Source organism: Xyrauchen texanus, chromosome 17 (genome assembly GCF_025860055.1).
Source record: "Xyrauchen texanus isolate HMW12.3.18 chromosome 17, RBS_HiC_50CHRs, whole genome shotgun sequence".
Taxonomy (NCBI): Eukaryota; Metazoa; Chordata; class Actinopteri; order Cypriniformes; family Catostomidae; genus Xyrauchen; species Xyrauchen texanus.
This window is the reverse complement of record NC_068292.1, coordinates 23,254,854-23,269,765: the sequence shown is the minus strand read 5'-3', so window position 1 is coordinate 23,269,765 and position 14,912 is coordinate 23,254,854. Positions and strand designations below refer to the sequence as shown.

The following is a 14,912-nucleotide window of genomic DNA, read 5'->3' as shown; positions in this document are numbered from 1 at the left end:
GGCACTGGGCTAACAGGCAGAAAATAGACCCAAGTCTCTGTTTGAGTTTTGGCCTTGAGAGCCATTGGCCGCACCGTTGCCCAGTGATAAACGTATTTAAAGACAGGGGGCACACAAAGTCTTTCAGTGCCTTGCTAAATGCCCCCCCACACACACACACACACACACACACATGCATCCACACTGTTGCATTCATTTTTAGAGGATTTTACAAACCTATCTCCTGCAGCCATACTATGAGCAAGCCTGAGCTTCTTAAAGCAAAATAAATAGCTTTACAAGTGTTTCACCACTGCATGGTGATTACAGAAGCATGTAGGTCACTGTTGAGTGTCTGCATGTAATGTAATATCTTGAATGGATGAATGAACAAGCCTAATGAACAAATTTATAAATTGAATAAAGGGACAATGTCTTTATGGCAGTTACTGTGGCTGTCTAATGTGCTCCTAATGGTGCAGTTACACTAGGTTTTGAGCATGCAAAATTACTATACTTTGGAAACCACAATGAATATGACCATATGATCATAAATAATGACGTCCTAAATAATAAATATACATAATAATAATAATAATAATAATAATAATAATAATAATAATAATAAACAAAATTGAAAATCTACTCCACTTTCCCATAACATTGTATACTGTGCAGCTATGAAGTGAGTATTTTTGTATTGAGTCAAGAGGTCAATCTGTGACGATAAGATCATCTAGGTAAATGTCTTGAATTTCTAAACTTGAACTTTGTGATGCAGCGAAAGACGAAACACCTTCACATGTGCTTGCGTTTCCCCTATCGCATACTTATGAATGGTAGTGAATGCAGCACAAAGTGAGTGTAGTAGGCCACACCTTATTTCAGACTTTAGAATGTTCTAGAGTCTCTAGACATTTAAGAACCAGAAATGTGAAACTTTTGACATTTTCAGCATTGATTTTAAACTTGCTAAAGAACCCAATCTGTCATTTCTTTTTAAATGCCACATACAAACAAATGTTGCTTAGCTCAGTTGGTTGTTTATCTTTGTCAACTTCCACTCAGCAAAATGTTAGAAATTATTTTTATCTCACTGCAGTGGAGTTACAGCTTTCTATGGTACAAAAAATTCTTGTCTGAAAATCAATATCCTGATTCTCTGCACCTGCAGAACAACCTTGTTCTGTCCCTGCAAAGGCAGCTACAAATTTTTGGTGCTGTTCTTTCATCTGAAGCACAAGTATCCTGTAGCTCTGAATAAGACTGGTCTTAGAGCTGAACTCCTAAATATAGCGACTTTACTCCAGCTCAGGAGCCTTTAACCTTTACAGATCCAAGGACCCAGCCAATCCAGGAGCCTCCAATTTTTCTGAAAGTAATTAATCGATGATCAATAAGCTTAATCGATAAAATTATCTCAGAACATCCCCAGCCGAGCTTGAAATCATGATCACCAAGGAGACTGCTGATGTCAAGATTTATAGTGAAGAATATTTTTAATGATGTTTTTAAACAAATATATTTCTATGGATCTGTCCACAGTCAGAGAAAACCCTGGCTCCAATTGAAAGTTTGAGGTCTTCATGTGTTCCCTTCACCGGTATTAGTGCAGTAGCTGAAAAAAAAAAATAGTTTAGCCAGCATCATAAAAACCCTCTCAATATCCTCAGAAACATATCTTGAGCTACATCACTGGCAACATATACACATTTATAGAGGGAGCAGAGGTAGAGTACTTTAAATGAATTACCCTAGTGCTTATTTTCAATCAAAAACTAGATACCTAGACTCCCTGCAGAGGTTGAAATGTAGGTTACAAGTAAATGATACACCCTTCGTGTGAATTCCAAGAAGAGTGAGATTATTTAGTTTGTGAGGAAACCTTGCTTCTCAACAGGAAACACACTGAAAACATTTAACATAGCACAGCAGACAAACCAAGCCCCTAACCACATGTGGCCCCGCACTTGGTGCCTTAATAGAGATACAAAGGTGCACACAAACAGTTGGCACCAGAAAGGAAGCTTAATGTCAGGAGTTTTGTTTGTTTTTGTGTGTGCACATTTCCTTGTTTCCTCTACTACAACTCCAACACTCATTGGAATAACATCCCTTAAAGGGCTTAGATCCTGCTTCCAATGCCATTAGGAAAGAGAGGGAGAGAACGAGCCCTGTAGGAGACTGAGGTGACTGGTTCGAGAGTGACACATAGAAGGATGCCAACAGGAAATGGTTGAGAAAAGAGATGGAAAAAATTTAAATGGGGGTACCAGATGGCATAAGTGGGAGGCCAAGTAGGTGTTTGTCTGCCTTAGGAGTCAGGTTAGACACAACACGGCTGAATGAGCAGACACACACAGTCTGAAACAGTTGAACACATCATAGCCATGTGAGGAGCTTAGCGCATGTTGGGTTTGCACTGGGGCTAACGGCTGAGTTTGGGGACGCGCCACATGCTTAGGCGGTTTATCACAGGAGGGGGCATATTTGTTGCAGAAAGGTTTTTATGAGGCTGTTAGTATGTGCTTTTGCATTTGTGATTGTTATGAAGGCTACGTATGACAAGATAGCACAGCTAATCGGATTCTGTTCTAATGACCTTATCCATATGGTTCACTGAAAAAACTAGACTAAATAGAAAAGTTACTTATAATAAATGCTTGCTTGTTTTTTATAAATAACACAAGATATGCATTGAGAAATACAGTGCAGAATTTGATTATATCAATCATGAATTGAGTGGATAGTAATGCATTTCTTACCAGAATGAAGTCAGCCCTATAGTCAGCCATTGGTTAGTTAATCTAAAAACCTGTGAGCCTAAGTGATGTCAGAGGAAAAGTAAAGACATTACAGAAGTGGAGAGTTACATTTTAATTAAAGATTACCAAGAAAACATTTTCTTTGGAATAACATGCACTGATTAATTGCTTTCTATAAATCAACGTGTTTTAAGTCAATTTTGATGGTCTGTGACCCTTTTGTAGTGTAATTCTCCACAGTTGCGTGATTTATTATTATTATTTTTTTTACAGAGCTCTTCACTGTTGGTTTTGAAGTCCTGATTCAAACAGGCTTTAACAGGGCTGCATCTGCAGTATGGCTGTCAAACCCTGGAGACTAACGTGACCTGATGAGAGAGAGAGAGAGAGAGAGAGAGAGAGGGAGAGAGAGAGATATACAGACAGACAGAGAGAGAAAGAACATGCAAGGTTGCGGGTTAATGGTGAATATGAGGATGAGGATGACTTTGATACTGGTCATATGTGCATCACATGAAATATTTGTGAGTGAATAAGAGGGGGTGGCAGTAAAAAAAAAAGACTGGATGAAAGAGAGTGATCACTATTGATCAAGAGGCTCTGGATTCCTTTTTTGAAAATGTCTTACTTTTTTATATAAATCACCTTGCCTTCTCATTTGCTCTTTCTCCATTGGCTCTGGCTGGGTTTCACAAAGCACCAAGTAGAGCATAGCAATTACATTGTACTTAAAGTGGTAGTCCACCCCAAAATGAAAACTTTTAGAATTTACTCACCATCATGTTGTTTCAAACCCATTTCACTTTCTTTTTTTAAAACAATTAAAATGGTGACTGGAGCTAACATTCTGTCTAGCATTTCCTTTTGTGTTCCATAAAAGAAAGTAAGTTGTATGAGTACAACCTTAGGGTGAGTAAATTATGTGCATTTTTGGGTGAATTAACCACTGTACGTTTCCCAAAAGCATTAGGCTTGGGATCAATGCATTTTTCACACATTGATAATCAGAAAATGTTCCCAATGATTAGCGATCTATACCGGCATGTTTTCAGATACAAACAGGGCTGCACATTGCACAAAAGTTTTTATCTCTTCATGTATATTTCTCAACACAACTTTTGTAAAGTGCGAGCGGCAGGTTCATTTAAAGGGGGGTCACACGCCATATGCATTTGGTGGACAGCATGGCACTATTGCCAAAAATTCTGCACCGCTACTGAGCATAACTTGCATATTTTTCCATTAAATTCGACCCAAATAATTATCAAAGGACATTGATTATTTACTCTAGCCATCAATGGATGATGCATTGTGAATATGTATCTTTCATATAGCCAATGCAATGTATTTTCAGTTACAAGTGTGGTGACTAGATTTACAACTTGGACTGCCACCAGCACCGCATTGACACATCCTATGTGTGATGCCTGTGGCTTGTCATACTCACAATGTGGGCCTTCTCATCTGGTGTTGCTTCCAATTGAAATGAATGCTAAGTAAGGGATAATCTACAGGCAGATGCTCCGCATCGGGGTCCTGATCACCCAGTCGGGATTAATTGTGCAATATCAACTGGCTGACTGTACATTTTCCTGCTTAAATTGCAACTAACCAAATGAATAAATACATGGACATAATTTCAATGCAAATCAATATTTTGTTTTATATTTTATTTATATTCTGAAAAGAACAGCTAAAATCTGTCTGAGTTTGAGTTCTGTTGTTGTTTATTTTGTGAAAATGACCGTCTGACTAAATGAATAAATGCACACAAAACATTGATTTGAGATAAAATTATTTGATCGCACAGTCAACCGAGAAGCAGGAGACTGTTCGCAGAACCCGGATGAGCAGTCTGATACGTCTTAATCCCCGGATGTGCGGTTGTTACAGAGCAATATCTGACCTCTGGATGGTGCCATTGACCAATCAGAATCAAGTATTCCAGAGAGCCATGTGATAATGTTAATATATCGATACCTCAAAAACATATCGATGTAAATAACGTGGTGATCAATTATCAATGAATCTATATTTATGGAATTTCTAATCATTATCCATGAAGTATTTTTAAACGTTGGTAAATTAACAAGAACCTTACTCGTAAGTTCTTTATATAACGTAAAGAGATTGCTTTCATAGTTTATCAGAGAAAAAGGACACAAAAATTAATAATGTTAATCTGCTCTGATTACTACAAAGACATATTACATTTTATTCAAGAATACAATCATTTTTTTGCCTTTAAAACGATACTCCAACATGCCAAACAAGCACTTAATTTTTATTCAGTAACAAGCTGTCTATGTGCTGGTTTGGGAAACAGTTGTTGCTCCATGGTAGAATAACGCATGGTGTAAGTTTAGATGCAAGGTTATCGAGAAACTTGGCCTCTATCTGTGTGTTTGCCTCTGTGATGGAGGGATGGACATTGACTAAGAAATCAGTGAAGCATTGGAACCCTTTTGGGGATGAGTGTTCTCTCTTTTTATTTTTTTGGTCTCCCCGACTTGTTTTTTTCTCACCCCTCAAGCCCCCTCTTCTCCTCTCATATGCCTTGCCTGTTATCACTGTCTCTAACATTTTTTTACACTCTCTGCTCTTCTCTTCCTTTGCTCTGCATTCCTCGTTCCCATGCTGGTGTTCTCCTTGGAAGTTCGGCTTGGCTGAGCGTGCTAGCCCACCTTCAGTCTTAACCCCTCAACCAAATCCTCTATCTTTCCAACAGCACTGCAAATCCTACGCTTACTACATTTTTGCTCTGTTCCAAAACTTAGTGAGCTGAGTACCTAGACAGCACTTAAAAGGGTTAGTTCATCCAAAAATAAAAATGCTCTCATCATTTACTCACCCTCATGATGTACCAGGTATGTATGACTTTCTTTCTTCAACAGAACTCATTTGAAGATAAACAGAAAATATCTTAGCTCAGTAGGTCTTTAAAATGCAAGTAAATGGTGATCTGACTTTTGAAGCTCCAAAAATCACAGACAGTTAATATAAACGTCATCCACAGGACTCTAGCTGTTAAATTAATGTCTTCTAAGTGACACGATCAATTTTGGTGTGAGAAAGTATCTCAGTACTTTTTAACACTAAACAAATGCTTCCGGTCATAAAAAAAAGTAATACACACCTGGGATATCATGGTTGAGTGAATGATGAGAGAATTTTTAATTTGGGGGTAAACTATACCTTTTAAGGCATCATAAGTGCACTCCAGATGTGAAAACATACAAAAATTTTGGCAGTAAAGTTATGTTGCCTTTTAAGATACCTTCTTAGGCAGTATCACGTGTATCTATTTGAGAGAAGGTAGTAGAGCACAACCATACATGCCCACTTTTTCAGTCATTTTTGTTCCGGACATATTTTTTTAATAATAAATATTTAATAAAATCCTTCATAAAAGAGTTCTAAGCCATCTCTGAAGTGAATCACAACATTACAAACTTTTATATGAAGCTAAATATATTTGAAAATCAGTTAAGAAGACAAAAATACCAAATGCACTACAATCTCCTGATTAAACTATTCATTTAAAGTGAAGTAAAGAAACAATATAAAAACTGTAATTTTATTGCCAAATAGTCAGATATTTAATCAGATGTTAAGTCAGAAGCCAAATGGCAACCTTAGGCAACCTTAGCCAAATAAATTTAAACTCAGTTTTTCACAATTCCCAACATTTAATCATAGAAAACATTCCCTGTAGTAGGTCAGTTAGGATCACTTCTTTATTTTAATGTGAAATGTCAGAATAATGGTAGAGAGAATTATTTATTTCACTTTTTATTTCTTTCATCACATTCCCAGTGGGTCATAAGTTTACATACACTTTGGTAGCATTGCCTTTCAATTGTTTAACTTGGGACAAACATTTTGGTTAGCCTTCCACAAGCTTCTCAATAATTTGCTTGAATTTTGACCCATTCCTCCAGACAGAACTGGTGTAACTGAGTCAGGTTTGTTGGACTCCTTGCTCGCACACGCTTTTTCAGTTCTGCCCACAAATTTTCTATCGGGTTGAGGTCAGGGCCACTTCAGTACCTTGACTTTGTTGCCATTTTGCCACAACTTTGGAGGTATGCTTGGGTTCATTTTCCATTTGGAAGACCCATTTGTGACAAAGCTTTTAACTTCCTGGCTGATGTCTTGAGAAGTTGCTTCAACATATCTACATAATGTTCCTTCCTCGTGATGCCATCTATTTTGTGAAGTGCCCCAGTCCCTCCTGCAGCAAAGCACCCCCACAACATGATGCTGCCACCCCCATGCTTCACGGTTGTGATGGTGTTGAACATAACGATGGTCGTTATGGCCAAAACGTAAAATTTTAGTTTCATCAGACCAGAGAAAATTTCTCCAAAAAGTAAAATCTTTCTCTCCATGTGCACTTGCAAACTGTAGTCTGGCTTTTTTTAAGGCAGGTTTGGAGCAGTGGCTTCTTCCTTGGTGAGCAGCCTTTCAGGTTATGTTGATATAGGACTTGTTTTACTAGGATATAGATACTTGTCTACCTGTTCCCTCCAACATCTTCACAAGGTCACTTGCTGTTGTTCTACGATTGATTTACACTTTTTGCACCAAACTACTTTCATCTTGTGGAGCCAGAATCTTTCCTGAACGGTATGATTGCTGCATTGTCCCATGGTGTTTATACTTGCATGCTTTTGTTTGTACAGATGAACCTGGTACCTTCAGGCATTTGGAAATTGCTCCCAATGATTAACCAGACCTAATTGGCTAATTGTCTAAAGGTTTGACACAATTTTCTGGAATTTTCCATACTATTGGCACAGTTATCTTCGTGTATGTAAACTTCTGACAGAATTTGAGTTGTGATGTAGTCCATTTGTAGTCCATTTAAGAGTGAAACAATCTGTCTGTAAAAATTACTGGTGTCATGCACAAAGTAAATATCCTAAACAACTTGCCAAAATTGTAGTTTGCTAATATTAAATCTCTGTAATTTGGTTAAAAAATTAGTTTTAATGACTTCAACCTAAGTGTATGTAAACTTTTGACTTCAAATGTATATATACAGTATATGCAAATGCATCATTAGAGGCATTCGCTGCAGAGCTCATTTGGTGCGCTTTGTTTGCTGCAGATCTTTCTCTTCAGGATCATGGGTAGTGTAGTTCTTCACAAGGAATTCCACTATTAAACACAATTTTTAATAAATGGAGTTAAAATAACGTGGACCGATGGTTCAACAAAACCATACACCATCGATTAACAACCTCCGAGCTCACAGTAGGTCTGTCTTTAAAAGTTTATAAGTTAACATTAAAAAGCAGTTTGCCCGTGGGGAAAATGAATGGGATTTTTACTTCAGGAACCTGACTGTTGCAATCTATTGGTATCCTGATTTAAGTCACATTTCTATTTCTGTGTTGTGTGAAGTTTCTGCCTGTGTAAGGTTTTCCAAATCAGTCATTAATGAGATTTGCTTTGGGTGTGGATGTTAGATGTAGGCAGCAGACAGCAAGGCAGATCACTAGGTTTTGGAACAGAGCTGTTTTCTTCTCAACTTTCCAAATCCGTGTCTTTCTAAATGTGTTCTAATTTCTTCTCATATATTTTCAGATAACTATACTGTTGGCTGCTCCACATAAATGCCCTTTCATCTCTTCTTAGTTGTTGGTTTACTTCAAAGTTCTTACCAGCTTCCTTCACTATTGAGCCCATCAGGACCCCAGACTCTCACCAGCCCTGAAGCTTGCAGAACCAATGAGCTCAGCTGCTTCCCCCATACTCTCCCCACTGACCCAACCATTGCACCCCCTTTCTTTCCCAGCATGTTTTCATGTTTTCTGTGGATAGCTCAGCATTGTTGATCAATTATCGGGTCCATTTAGCAATTATGTTTCTGCGTACAGTAAGACTGGAGCTAGACAGCGTAGCTCACTTGGTATGCACGCCTTGTTGAGGCTGTTCTGCATTCATCCATTGTGGTTGTGAAATTGTTCATGATTTAATAATTCTCTTTTATAAAGGGATCAAAGGTGCTGCTGGCAGGGTCGGCCTCTATTTTCATTCATGTTCAAGCTCAGGCGTATACACCCCCACAAATTATAATTTTTTTGTTTTACTATAAATATGTTCTATTATTAAAACCATGAAGCACCTGCTATAATTGTAAAATGACTCCAGTTTGGCTCCAGCATGCTGCAGGATTTAATTTCGACACAATATATGTTGTAGACATTATATGGGTCTAGTAGGAGAATCTACTACAACCTGTACCTAACAATGAAAATTCAGTCATTATTTACTCCCACTCATATCGTTCCAAACTCATATGTGCAAAAGACTTACCCAAAGCTGTCGTTTGACTTCAGAAGACTTGGGAGCCATTCAGACTAAACATCTTCTTTAAAGGGATAGGTCACCCAAAATTTTAACCTTATGTCTTATGGATTACTTTTAATTCTGCCTTTATGTGCTTTTTGAACCTTCTGAATTCTGGTCACCATTCAGTTGCATTGTTTGGACCTACAGAGCTGAGATATTCTTCTAAAAATCTTCATTTGTGTTCTACAGAAGAAAGTCAGTCATATAGTTCATCTGGGATGGTATGAGGGTGAGTAAATGATGAGAGAATTTTCATTTTTAGGTGAACTATCCCTTTAATGTATAGATATCCAAAGTATGTATTCTTCAGTACACCAACAACTATTCCTCATTATGATTCAATCCATGGGTTGCAGAAATGCGTCAAGCCCAAGTGCAAGGCAGATCTCTGCTTGGGGATGGCAAGCGCATTATCAGTGTACTGAATGACTATGATTACCACATAGTTTACAGACCTCCCCACCCTTTCTCTATTACTCAGAGCATTTTTCATTTCCTGACTGAGCCAGGCACCTTAACCTCTCTCTGTTGATTGCTTTATATCTCCTGTCTCTTATTCTACCCTTTCCTCTCATACTACCTCACCTTTTCACTCACAGTAACCCTTTGGTAAAAAAAAAAAAATATATATATATATGTATGTATGTATATATGTGTGTATGTAAATGTTAGTGTATGAGTCCATTTGCTGGCTTTTAGTAATATGTACGGCAGTGAGGTTTTCATTGTTCTGCATGCTTAATTTTAGCTGTCCGTTGATTTAAAGTGCCGTTATTTATGTGTATACGTATTTATTGAGATGTTATGCAGCTCTGGTGCCTTGAACACCGGCACCAAATTGATCAGAAGGCCTTGTGTGAGTTGCATTTGGCTGACTCCTGATCAATTCAACCCTTCATGGAGATTGATCACCAATATTCTGTCACACCTATTGATCAGGTCAGTGGTTGTGTCATCATTTTAGTCGCTGTATGGAGGAGGAAAGGCTCCAGTAAACATATTTCCTTTACCTCTTTATTGCTTTTTAATTTCCGCCATCCTTTAAAAGAGACACTTCCTGAAACTGGGGCATGCTTACAGTTCTAACTTCAGCTGAATGTAATTATTGGTGTGTAAGAATTATAGCAGTTTGAATATTAGGCGATAACAGCTGTACAATACTGTCTGGGTCCAGTTTTACAAAAAAAAGACCAGTTTTACAGTGGCTTGATTGTAATAACTTGTCTGTTGCATATTTAGTAATTACTTGCTAGTTTGTAAAACTATATTTTTTATATCCCTTATATAACAGATTTTTTTTTTGGTTATTGATATTCTTAATTGTTTCTATACTATATTTACTGTATATTGGACGGGTGGATGGAACAGCAAGTTTAAAAATGAAAGTTTACACAATTTTTCCATCTTTATTTTTCCAAAGATGTATTTTATCATGGAAACCTATTGAATTTTAGATACATATTGAATCATACTCAAAACATTTTGTTTTTTTATATAACAAATAATATCAAATGGCCAACTCTAATACGATTAAATATGAAAGCGGATTCTCTGATTGGTTTCTAAATGTATTAACCTGTGAAAATGATATAAAAGGTCAAATAAACTTTTTAATTTATTCTGGTACTGTGTTCATTTATTCAACCCTGACACCATAAACTGACTAGATGAGAAGATCATCTCCTTAAATGAGGCTGATTGATGAAAATTACATTCTCTTGACAGATAATTAGCAACTTATGGGTGTCTCATCACTGCCCAAGCTTGCAATATTTGTAAATATGACATTTGCTGTCAGATCTGTGATGGAATATGACATGATGGTTTTGATGAGAAAGTGAACTTTATATTGCAGAGGGTTATTATTGAATATCTGTTGATGATTAAATTTTTAACTGAGGTGTATGACCATGTTATATGCTTATGGAAAGAGGACATCAGCCATTTCACATAGGCCTATACTGTTTTTTTTTTTTTCTGGCTTCTTTATCAGTTTACATTACAGATGTTCATATAAAAATGTTTTTAAAGAAGTTGTGGCTTCTTTTAAGCTACTGGTATGACAGGACCCCACATGTGAGTGTACATGATTTTAAACATATTCATCAAAAGTACTGTTCATTTCTTTAGGGGTAAAACTTCTTTAATGAGGAAACAATGAATGTGTTCACCTTTAACTAGGCCATAGACAATGGGTTAGATACCTGGTTTACAGTTCCTGTTTAACTTGGTCTCTCTTTTTCCCTCTGCTCTCTATCTCTCTCTCTCTCTCTCTCTCTCTCTCTCTCTCTCTCTCTCTCTCTCTCTCTGGTCTGGAGTCGTTCATTAGCCTTTTTCCATCTCCGTTCACCCACTTAACTTAGGATAACCCCCTTCCTCGTTTCTCTGCCCATGTACATCCTCTTTCTCTCCTTTTTCACTCACAGACTTCCTCTCTCTCATTCGCTCTGTCGCTTCTTCACAAAAGACTCCCAGTGACAGACCTGGACTGGCCGGCTTGCTCTCACATCCTGTCTTTTCTTCTTGTCCTCCGTGGCCTCCTCTCATCCCTTGTTCGCAGTGAAGAAAGACCAATTAAAATCCATCTTGTCTTCTTGCTGTCTCCCACCAAACTCTCTCTAGGGCCACTAATTAAAACACAATCCCTCCCTTTCTCTCTCTCTCTCTCGTTCTCTCGCTCTCTGCCTTTCTTTACCTCCCTTCCTGTGTCTATCTGTCCTACTGTCCTGTCTGCCCTGCTTTGTAACCTGCTTGGTTTCTTTTCCATACTCACATTTGACCTTGCTCTGTTTTTCATTAGTTTTTCCACAGTCTGTAGTTCCAATGCAGTCCCAATGAAGTCTAGAAGTACTCAAGTTCTGTATTCTTTCTTTCTTTCAGTGACAGCAGTGTGTAAACAAATGGGAGTGTGAATTTATTTACCAATCCACTAAGGGCTATTCTATGCTAATTCTTACCCTATTAGTGCAACTTGACTTTTGACATTGTGTGTGTGTGTGTGTGTGTGTGTGTGTGTGTGTGTGTGTGTGTGTGTGTGTGTGTGTGTGTGTGTGTGTGTGTGTGTGTGTGTGTGTGTGTGTGTGTGTGTGTGTAAGGAAGAGAATGAAACTCTCACTAATTAGCATGAAGCTGTTATTGAGAGCCATGGTCCACATCTTGTGATGTGTGAATCTGTTGACCTTACTGAAATCTTTTGGGTTACGCTTTCCCTTGCTGTTGATCGTACCATAAAACTTGCTTAATTTAGCTTGCCTAACTTGAATCCTTATTTTACAATTACACTTTTTTCTACATGTAAGGTAGTAAGGATTTTTCTGTCATGTTAAAGCATTCGTTTCTAAGTGGTGAGTGTGTGTGTGTGTGTGTGTGTATGACTGATTGCTAATTCTTAATGATATTCCACAGAGCAGCCAAGCAAACACAGATGAAAGTGTGATTCAGTGCAGATCTTGCTGACACATCTGAAATCTGTTCTGTCGACTTGGAAAAATGCCCTTTTTAACGACTGTGGCAATGAATTTCTCTCATGATAGAAATACACCCTCTAACTCTTTCTCTCTCTTTTGCTCTCAGGTTAACGGGAGATGATTACTCTGTCCAGGTCAATCTGAGTGATTATCTGGATATACTGTGCCCCCACTATCCTGCTGGCCAACCATTGGCTGGCCCTGTTGAGACCCTGGCTCTCTACCTGGTGGCTGAGGGCCAGTTCAGAGGCTGTGTGGAGACTAAAGAGGCCATTAAGAGATGGGAGTGTAACCAGCCCCACGCTCCCTATGGCCCTGTCAGATTCTCTGAAAAGATCCAGCGCTTCACCCCCTTCTCTCTGGGCTTTGAATTCTTACCTGGGCATCATTACTACTATAGCTGTAAGTGAGATTTTGTGTTTATGTGGGAGTCTCTCATTTTTGTTTTATTTTTTAGCATTTATATGAATAATTATGAAAGAATAAATTCTCCCCCCTCCTCCTCATCTACTTCAATGATTCCCAACCAGGGATACATGGGCATAAACAGGTTTCAGGGGCAACTTTTTTTTGCTTAGTTCATACTATCCACCTTATTTTTCAGTGAAAACTACTGCGGCGCCAATATAAACCTTGAATGTGGACCACTTCCGGAATCAGCCACTTCCAACTATTTCACCGATACAAAAATACTACATTGTGCTGCTTTATATTATAGGCTTACAATATCGTCATCATATTATTTTTAATCTTGATATTCATAAACTAATTGGTTTTGTGCGCATATACTTTTACTGTATATCGTATTTATCAGAGCGTTGCACAGGCAGAATTAATTAAATCAGGTGCTGACAGGACAGTCCTCTGCGCCATCCGACACGCCTCCACAAACTTACACAAGGGAAATGCTGCTTTAGCTTTCTTTGCACCAAAACTGCATCTTGTTTTATCTTGGAAAATTAATAAACACACCATTCTTGTCAGAGAGCATTCTCAAGTTCGGTGTATAGTAAACAGACAAGCAGATACATATGAACAGAGGTTTACATGGAGACAAGAATGACTGCATCATCACAATCTCGGTAAAGGAGCAGATTTTATTACCATCTCTTCAATAACACAGAGCAACAAGTGAATGATTTACTTACTCTTTTACTATAAATGCTGACGTTAGACAATTATTCGACATTAGGCCATCATTCTGCTGTACATCCTGTGGTTGTGTGATAGTTTATAAACTTATATCATTAAATACACTATGATATTATTATCCTTCTATTTATTTATTTACTTTTACACATTCGCCGGAAATGCAGCCGCTTGCTTCTGCATTGCAAAATAAGGTGGATAAAAACTTAAATAAAAAAATAATGAAAGTAAAAAAATACTATCTGTCTGTCTGTCTGTCTGTAAATATAAATAATGTATTGTAAATAAGATATAAAAATAAGAAGAAAAACTCAAGATTTCTTTTGGTTTCTTTTTAAAGAAGGAAAGCAAAATTATGTGTGTAATTTTAATACATTTGTGTGGATTACACTCGGCAGAACCTAAATATACAGTATGTGCTGATTGATGCGCTAATTAATTTTTTATGCACCGCATCTGATTTTATGTTGTTTAAAGTTGACCATAATAATGATAATGCTAAATTATATCCAGTACAATAGGAAGTAAAAATATAAGGGGGAGCTTGAGCCCTATTAATGGTACATAAAACAAAAAAGTTAGGAAAACACTGCTCTGCATGAAGTCTTAAAAGGAAGGAAAGATTGTCTGTGGCCATAGATTTACATGACAGTTTTTTCCTGTTTTTTTTAACAGCTTTGGTTTCAGGCCAAAGCTCTTCAGTTCCCTCCTGTTATTCTCTCTGTCTCCCCCTCCATCTCTCACTTTATGTATCATGAGAGGGTTAAGAAAAGCACACAAGCTGAAAGAGAGTAGTTATAAAATCCTCAATGTAATGGGTGAAGAGCATGAGGGGGCAAAGAGGAGAAAGAGAAAATAATCGATTTGGGAACACAAAGTAAACGAGAAGTGTGAATTTCGGGCATTGAGGTCTGCAGACGGAGGGGTCTTACAAGGCAAGAGATGGTGGTGAAAAAGGAAAGAGAATAAGAGGAGGAAAGAATCTCTTTGAAAAGAAAGAGTGGCCCAACAAAGGGCAGAGAGAGGGTGGGAATAAGAGAGGAAGAGACAAAGTATCTTTACATAAATTACGGCTGTGGTGACCAGGACAATAGCGCATTGTTTAACTAAGAGAGTGTATACACAGCACATAGCCATTGTGTCAAACTTCACAAACCCACCCCTATCTGTGTGTGTGTGTGTGTGTGTGTGT

At 37.8% G+C, this 14,912-nt stretch overlaps 1 protein-coding gene across 4 annotated transcripts in view; it reads left to right on the top strand.

Moving 5' to 3' along the window:
* The window catches only part of LOC127658123 (ephrin-A4-like), a 58,264-nt gene that overhangs the window by 25,997 nt on the left and 17,355 nt on the right, over positions 1-14,912 (top strand). For all 4 annotated transcript variants that reach the window (XR_007972362.1, XM_052147235.1, XM_052147234.1 and 1 more), the window contains exon 2: positions 12,678-12,973. Coding sequence is in view for 3 of the 4 variants with exons in the window: in XM_052147235.1 (XP_052003195.1) it covers positions 12,678-12,973 (296 nt within the window). In the remaining variant the exon portion in view is untranslated. The remainder of the gene's footprint in view (positions 1-12,677; positions 12,974-14,912) is intronic.